Below are 8,179 nucleotides of genomic sequence, written 5' to 3' on the forward strand. Positions count from 1 at the left end.
CCCAGGCCCAGAGTTCAGGCCCCACGACCGGACCCCCCCCCAAAAAAAAAAAAACTTTAAAAAAAAAAAAGAAAAAAAATATCTCCCAGATTCTCTCATGAAATAGAAAGGGAAGGAATGCTACCAAACTCATCCTATAAAGTCCATGTTATAATTGTTCCAAGAATCAGGCAGAGACAGAGAACATGAAAGAATGTTGGATGCCAACATTGGTGGGGGTATATCACGAGACACTTGGATGCACTATTGCTCATTCCTGATGTGTTCACACCTAGAGACTACCATGTTCTGGGAGCCACTTAGTTGGGAGTAAATTGGGCACTAGACAACTTTTTACTTTTTTTTTTTGTCGATGGTGGGGCTTGAACTCCGGGCGTAGGTGCTGTCCCTCAGCTCTTCAGCTCAAGGCGAGCGCTCTACCACTTGAGCCACAGTGCCAGTTCTAGTTTTCTGGTGGTTTATTGGTGATCAGAGTCTCACGGACTTTCCTTGCCCGGGCTGGCTTTGAACAACGATCCTCAGATCTCAGCCTCTTGAGTAGCTAGGATGACAGGCGTGAGCCACTGGTGCCCGGCATCATTTTTATTTTTTATTTTTTTTAATCACTGAAAATGCTTTCTTCACACCTTTTCCTCTATAGTGCCTGAATGAGGTGACTTACACATCCAAAAGCCCCATAAAGGTCTTCAATGAAGACAAAGAAGAAAGGGGCAAAGATCTTGTTACCGTCCTTCTTCCATTTGAGTATAAAACTGAAGACAGACAGACAGACAGACAGACAGATGCAACAACCCCCGAAGCCAACCAGCATGCTCTGGTGAGCCGCTTACCCCTTCTCCAGGTACAATTCCATCAAGTGGCAGGCAGCATAGGGAGGAAGGATGCCGTTGTAGACATCTAGTGCCATCTGTAGGCCACTAACAGTAGTGTCATGCTACGGGGATTCCAAAGGGAAATCATGTGTCAGAGGTCATCTCTGGCTCAGACTGGATGCAGTTCACCCCCCCCCCCCCAGACCTTCAAGTAAATTTCCAATGGCTTAATAAGTAAGGGAGGGTAGTGTTGCTTGAGCAACATTACCACGTGCTACACAGATCTGTATATGGATTATTTCCAGGTGAAGTTACAACACCCAGTTAACTGAATGTCATTTAACCCTACATAGAATGAATTTGAGGGGCTGGGAAGGTGGCTCAGTGGTAGAGCGCTTGCCTTGCATGCCTGAGGCCCTGGGTTTGATTTCTCAGCACCACATAAGCAAAAAGAAAAATAGCCGGAAGTTGAGCTGAAGAGCTGAGGGACACAGTGCTCAGGCCCAGAGTTCAGGCCCCACAACTGGACCAAAAAAAAAAAAAAGAATGAACTTGAATCGAGTCTTCTGAATTTAACTGTCCTGCCTTATCTCAGTAAGGTGAATCTCTGTCTTTGATAATTTTTGTTGTTTTTCATTAAAGTTTTAATGTGATTTGGAACATATTAGTGCTAAATTATATTTTTCTTTTTTTCTTTTTGGTCAGTTGTGGGGCTTGAACTCTGGGCCTGGGCGCTGTCCCTCAGCTCTTCAGCTCAAGGCTAGCGGTCTACCACTTGAATTATAGCACCACTTCCGGTTTTCTGGTGGTTTATTGGAGATAGGAGTCTCACAGTCTTTCCTGCCCAGGCTGGCTTTGAACTGCGATCCTCAGATCTCAGCCTCCTGAGTGGCTAGGATTACAGGTGTGAGCCACCAGCGCCCGGCTTAAATTATATTTTTCTGAAGATTAAGATCATTTAAAAAATTTTTGGTGGGAGGAGGGAAGTGCAGTATTGAGGTTTGAACTCAGGGATTTGTGTTAGTACTCCCCCATTGAAACCACACATCTCCTCCCCTCCAACTCCGGCCTCTTTTTGCTTTTAGTTTAGTTTTCTGGTACTGTCTCTGCTTTTTGGCCTACGTCCAGTTTTGGACATAGCCCTCTTTATCTTCAACTGCTGTATAGCTGGAATTACAGAGGTATGCTGCCATGCTCAGCTTAGGTTTTAGCATCCTGTAAGAGCGTAGGAGGGCCGTACATGTTTAGGGAAGTTTAGATAGAAGGAAGTAGAGAGTGTAGCATAATTCATATAAATAAAGTGTTTGCCTGACAGTGGACAGAAGCCAGGGGGTGGGGGGTTGGTTTTCAGTTCCTCTTTGGACACAAGTGAGCTATCTAATTGTAGCTAAGACTCGTCGCCCACGTCTTACATAAAATAGGGCCAACATTCGGCTGCCTAAACCATGTGGCAATGTACATATAGTGCAAAAGAACGTGAACCAATCTGAGAAGAAAAGGGACAAAGTAGAGGCTGGGTGTTGACAGCTCACACCTGTTATCCTAGCAACTCAGGAGGCTGAGATCTGAGGATCATGGTTCAAAGCCAGCCCAGTCAGGAAAAGTCCATGAGACTCTCATCTCCATTTAACCACCAAAATAAATAAATAAACGGAAGCTGCAAGTGGTGCTGTGGGTCAAGTGGTAGAGTGCTAGCCTTGAGCACAAAAGCTCCAGGACAGCACCCAGGCCCTGAGGTCAAAACCCAGGACCAGCACACACACACACACACACACACACACACACACACACACACACACTGAATTAATGGGGTGTTGCCCTCCTAAAGACTATGGGCTTGAACAAATGGATGCTTGAGCAGATGAAAACAAGCCATACTTACCGCAGAATACATAACAAGTTTCCTGTATTTTTCTGTCTGAGTTGCACTCTTCAGGTGCTTGAGGATCTCCTTGACCAGAACACCTTGAAGGAGGTAGATAAAACCAGGGAGCTGAACCAATCAGAAATATATATATTTGTCGATCGTGGGGTTTGAACTCTGGGCCTGGGTGTTGTCTCTCAGCTCTTCAGCTTCAGGCAAGAGCGCTCTACCACTTGAGCCATAGCACCACTTCTGGCTTCTTCTGTATATATGGTATATACAGAATCAAACCCAGGGCTTCATGCATGCTAGGCAAACGCTCTACCACCAAGCCACCTTCCCAGCCCCCCTAGCCTCAGTTTTAATAGCTATGTTGATTATATTTGGACCCGATTCCCATTTGGTGTCATGATCTGTCCAGTCAGCTGGCCTTGTAGGGCTCAGGCTCTAGCTGTAACCTGCCTGGTTCTGGATTCTTTATTCCACTTAGGCTGATTGTGAGGACTGAGCATCTTCCTGCCTGTATCTGCCAGTGTGATGAATAGGTGTCATGTGCTACCATGTGTCCCAAGTGTTCTGGGTGCCAGCAGCCCATGCTTTTAATCCTAGCTACTCAGGAGGCTGAGATCTGACAGTTCTTAGTTTAGAGGTAGCTTGAACAAGTGTATGCAGAGACTCTAATCTCGAATTAGCCAGCAAAAAGCCAGAAGTAAAGGTGTAGCTTGAGTGGTAGAGTGCCAATCATGAGCAAAACAACAACAACAACAATCCAAAAGAATAGAAGGCCCTGAGGTCAAGCCTCAGGACTGGCACACACATGTGCTCACACAGGCACACAAAGGGGCCAAGTTAAAGAAGAACATCATCCATTAAAAATCTCCACACTGCCAGGCACCGACGGCTCACGCCTGTCATCCTAGCTACTAAGGAGGCTGAGATCTGAGGATAGTGGTTCAAAACTAGCTTGGGCAAGAAAGTCCCTGAGACTCTTATCTCTAATGAACTCCCAGAAAACCAGAAATGGTGCTGTAGCTCAAGTGGTAGAGTGCTAGCTTGAGCTGAAGAGCTGAGGGACAGCACCCAGGCCCAGAGTTCAAGCCTTACAACTGACCAAAAAAAAAAAAAATCTCAACACTAGTGGAAACATTTGTCATAAGCTTGCCAATTGAAATACATGCTAAATTGTGTTGCATAATTAACCTACAAAATATGTTCTGCTAGCTTGAATAATGACCACCAGCCAGGGTTTCAGGAAAGGAAACTACCTTTGGTCAAACCAGCCACTTGGAAATTCACTCTGTAATCTTTCAGGCACAGTGGCTTCATTTTCCTGGGGTTCAGACCCCTCGCCTGAATTCTAGGGTAGGCAGTGATGTTCACATGGAAGAGAAGGAAATGCTCACTCAGTTCTGAGCCAGCACGGGGAAGACCAAGGCCCAGAGGAGATAAAAGAACGATTATAGTAACACAGCAATGGTTGACTTGTGTGCTGTACTAGATGCTGTGTTCTTTAAGCCTCTTCTTTAGAATACACATATTGGCTGGGAAGATGGCTCAGTGGTAGAGTGCTTGTCTTGCATGCACACAAAAACCCTGAAGTGGTGCTGTGGCTCAAGGGGTAGAGTGCTAGCCTTGATCCAAAGAAGCTCAGGGACAGTCCCCAGGCCCTGAGTTCAAGCATGTCTTAGATTATTCACTAGGATTCAGAACCTGATCCTCCAACCACAAAACCAAATACCACTCTCCTCATGTGCACACACACACACACACACACACACACACACACACAAGCATGTCATATATTTATATTAGTCATGCATTTGTGACTCACACCTGTAATCCTAGCTACTTAGGAAGCTAAGATCTGGGGGAAATCATGGTTCCAACTCATCCTAGGCAGAAGGAAGTCAGCAGGACCCCCAAAATAGACAGCCAAAGACTAGACTGGATGCATGGCTCAAGTGATAGAGCACCAACTGAAAAAGCAAGCCGAGCAAGCTTCAAATACTGGGTGTTGCCAAAAAGAAAAAATAAATACTCACCTCCCTGGAGTCTCGATTTCTCTTTCTGCTTGTGAATTCCGTAGAGAGACAGGAGAGATAATTCTGATAATTCTTTCAGCTTAGTCATGGTATCCTCCGTGGCCCAGGAGGGTAACGTAAAATTGTGGACACCCTGCAGCAGAGGGGGAAAAAAAGTGTGTGTGTGTGTAAAAAGAAGTAAAAAGCACAACAAAAGAAATCAATGAAAGACTTGTGGGAAGATACCTCAAGAAACTGAGAGTAGAGTTCAGTGAGAGACTGAACTCTTAGCATGCTTCAGGCCCTGGGTTTAATACCTATGGCAAGCAATACCAACAATCCCCAAGCCAAACTCTGCAGTCAGGAAGAAAGGGAATCTGAGCGCCAGTGGCTCGTGCCTGTCATCCTAGTTACTCAAGGAGGCTGAGATCTGAGAATCAAGGTTCAAAGCCAGCCTGGGCAGAAATATCCATGAGACTCTTATCTCTAGTTAACCACCAAAACAAAAAACAAACAAACAAAAAAAAAACAACAGAAGCAGAGATGTGTCTCACATAGTAAGAGTGCTAGCCTTGAGCAAAAAGGCTAAGGGATTATGTCCTGAATTCAAGCCCCAACATTGGCACAAAAGGGAAGGAAAAAAAATCCAAAATGGGTACAAAGCAGCTGGGTGGTCAGAAACTTGTCCTAAGGATTTAGTGAATTGGCTAGGAAGAGAGGACTTGCAATGACTCCTTTAGCCAGGAGATGGAGTCTGGTGAATGGAAATTACGGATCCTTTCAAATACGTCATGTCACACAGCAAAGGTCTTTCCTGCTCCCACACTTTTGACGACTTGTCTTACAGTTGGCTGGTTTATTTCTATAGCTCTAGTTCTAGAAATTGGGTAATTTAATTCTCTGTATAATGTTGTATAGCATTTGCTCTCTGCCTGTCTCTGTCTGCTTTTATGTCTGTCTGTCTTTCTCTTTCATTAACATTTTCAGCCAGGCCCCACAGGCTCACACCTGTAATCCTAACTACTCAAGAGGTTGAGATTGGAAGATCAAGGTTCAAAACCAGGCCAGGCAGGAAAAGTCCATGAGACTTTGATCTCCCAATTAATCAGAAATAAAAAGGAAGTAGAGCTGTGGTTGAAGTGCTAGAGCATCAGCCTTCAGCACAAAAGTGCCTCTACCTTAAATTCAAGCCCCAGTACTAGCACAATTAAACAAACAAACAAACAAACAAAAAACCCTCATGATGGGGGCTCAACTCCCTTCCTTCCTTCCTTCTTTTCTTTTCTTTCTTTCTTTTTTGTTAATTGCGGGCCTGAACTCTGGGCCTGGGTGCTGTCCCTTAGCTCTTCAGCTCAAGGCTAGCACTCTACCACTACAGCCACAGCCCCACTTCTGGATTTTTCTGCTTATGTGGTGCTAAGGAATTGAACCCAGGTCCTCATGCATGCAAGGCAAGCACACAGCATTTTCAATCTCTGCCAAATAATGAGTGACAATGTATGGGGGGAAAGGGCAGCTTTTGTTTACCATTCTCTAAAAGGATGAAAATGTCAACAGTGGAGAAAAGTCAACATTTTCAAGATGAGAATTATAGTTCTCCATCCATAGAAGTATAGGCAAATGGGCATGTATCATTACATCAGGTTGTAAATTAACCATGGTTTCCTTTCTTCTTTCTTTTCTTTTTTTTACCTCACAATATAAAGGGTCGTAGACTTTGCTCCAAATCCCAAAGAGGTCTCGTCCGTGGAATCCTGACAGCGATGGCAAAGTTTCGATAAAGTCCTAACCAAAAAAAAAAAAAAAGACACTCACGACACCAGTTTCTGGTCTTTTCACGTGTTTGGGTTCATCCTAGAAACCTGCAGATAGTAACCTCAACAGGGCCCTGATGTCTCCTGTCTGGTAAGTATGGAGAAACAGCCGACAGACACTGACTTCCTATCCCTCTCTACCACGTGAGACACCCTACCAATTCCACCCCGCCTTGCCCTTTTTTTGTGCATTGGTTATTATCAAGATCACATTTTGTCTTATGCCCAGGCCAGCCTGGGTTGTGAGTCTTCCCCATTGAACTTCTCCCCTCGCTGGGATAACAGGTAGGTAGGCCAGTATGCCCAGACATTAGACGAGATGGAGTCTAGCCAACCGTGATCTCCCTCTCTACCTAGCTACAATTACAGGCTTCAGCCACCACCACGCCTGGCTTGCACTTGGATCATTCTTGGGTTGCTGAGACCCGTGCTTAGTTATCTGACTGATGAGATCAGCAGTGATTTCTGGGGTCTTTTGGAAGGATAGAATTTGTCTGCTGCATATATACATATATATTTTTTCCCCCAGAAAAGTAGTTGTGCTAGTTCTAACCTTGACAGGTTTCCATAAAATTCCTTGCTTTATAATAATGGTTAAAGACCCCTTCCCCTCAAAAACAAACAAACAAACCCCACAAGAGCTCTAGGGTGAGGTAACTTCCTGGAAGAATTGCACTAAACTTTTCAAGTGGATTTTTTATTTTCTGTAGTCCTGGGGCTTGAACTCAGGGCCTGGGCACTGTCTCTGAGCTTCTTTTGGCTCAAGGTTAGCACGCTACCACTTAAGCCATGGCACCACTTCTGGCTTTTTCTGTGTATGTAGTACTGAGGAATCGAACCCAGGGCTTCATGCAGGTGAGGCAAGCACTCTACCACTAAGCCACCTTCCCAGCCCTCCATGAGATTTTTTTGTTTGTTTGCTTGCTTTTTGTCAGAGGTGGGGCCTGAACTCTGGGCCTGGGCGCTGTCCCTCAGCTCTTTAGCTCAATGCTAGCACCCTACCACATGAGCCACAGCACCACCTCCGGCTTTTTCTGCTTATGTGGTGCTGAGGAATCGAACCCAGGGCCTTATGCATGCAAGGCAAGCACTCTACCACTGAGCTACCTTCTCAGCCCATGAGATTTTTTTTAACTCTAATTAACCAGCAAAGCTTCCAAAGTAGAGCCATGGCTCTAATGAGTGCCAGCCTTGAGTGAAAAAAACTAAAGAAACAAGGTCTAGGCCCTGAGTTCAAATTCCTGTACTGGCTCACAAAAAAAGAAAGAAGGAAGGAAGAAAGGGAGGGATGGAAGGAAGGAAAACAAAAATATATCTATTCTAGTTCAAAAGCCAACACATGTAATTGGGAGAGGAAACAAACAAACAAACAAAAAAACCCAGGAAAATCAAAGACAAGGCAAGGAAGCCCAAAAGGGATACTGACATTGTAATCCTGCAACATAGTAACAAATGACATTGAAACGTCAGAACATTGTAGTATCTCAACCATGTAGCATCACCACATTGTGACAGTGTAACATTGTTACAGCACCAGGTGGTGACAGCATGGTGCTATCTGTGCTGGCCAATGCAAATAGCATGCATGAGGCCCTGGGTTCGATTCCTCAGCACCACATAAGCAAAAAGCAAAAAGCTGGAAGTGGCGCTGTGGCTCAAGTGGTAGAG

At 45.0% G+C, this 8,179-nt stretch overlaps 1 protein-coding gene across 1 annotated transcript in view; it reads right to left on the reverse strand.

Annotated features, from left to right (window-relative positions):
* Acpp (acid phosphatase, prostate) overlaps positions 1–8,179 on the reverse strand; it is a 44,925-nt gene that overhangs the window by 12,153 nt on the left and 24,593 nt on the right. The window contains exons 6-10 of the mRNA XM_013028038.1: positions 6,390–6,482; positions 4,719–4,851; positions 2,695–2,777; positions 831–934; positions 662–752 (exon numbers count right to left, since the gene is read on the reverse strand). Coding sequence (XP_012883492.1) covers positions 662–752; positions 831–934; positions 2,695–2,777; positions 4,719–4,851; positions 6,390–6,482 — 504 coding nt within the window. The remainder of the gene's footprint in view (positions 1–661; positions 753–830; positions 935–2,694; positions 2,778–4,718; positions 4,852–6,389; positions 6,483–8,179) is intronic.

This window comes from Dipodomys ordii, unplaced genomic scaffold (genome assembly GCF_000151885.1).
Source record: "Dipodomys ordii isolate 6190 unplaced genomic scaffold, Dord_2.0 Scaffold107, whole genome shotgun sequence".
NCBI classification, from domain to species: Eukaryota; Metazoa; Chordata; class Mammalia; order Rodentia; family Heteromyidae; genus Dipodomys; species Dipodomys ordii.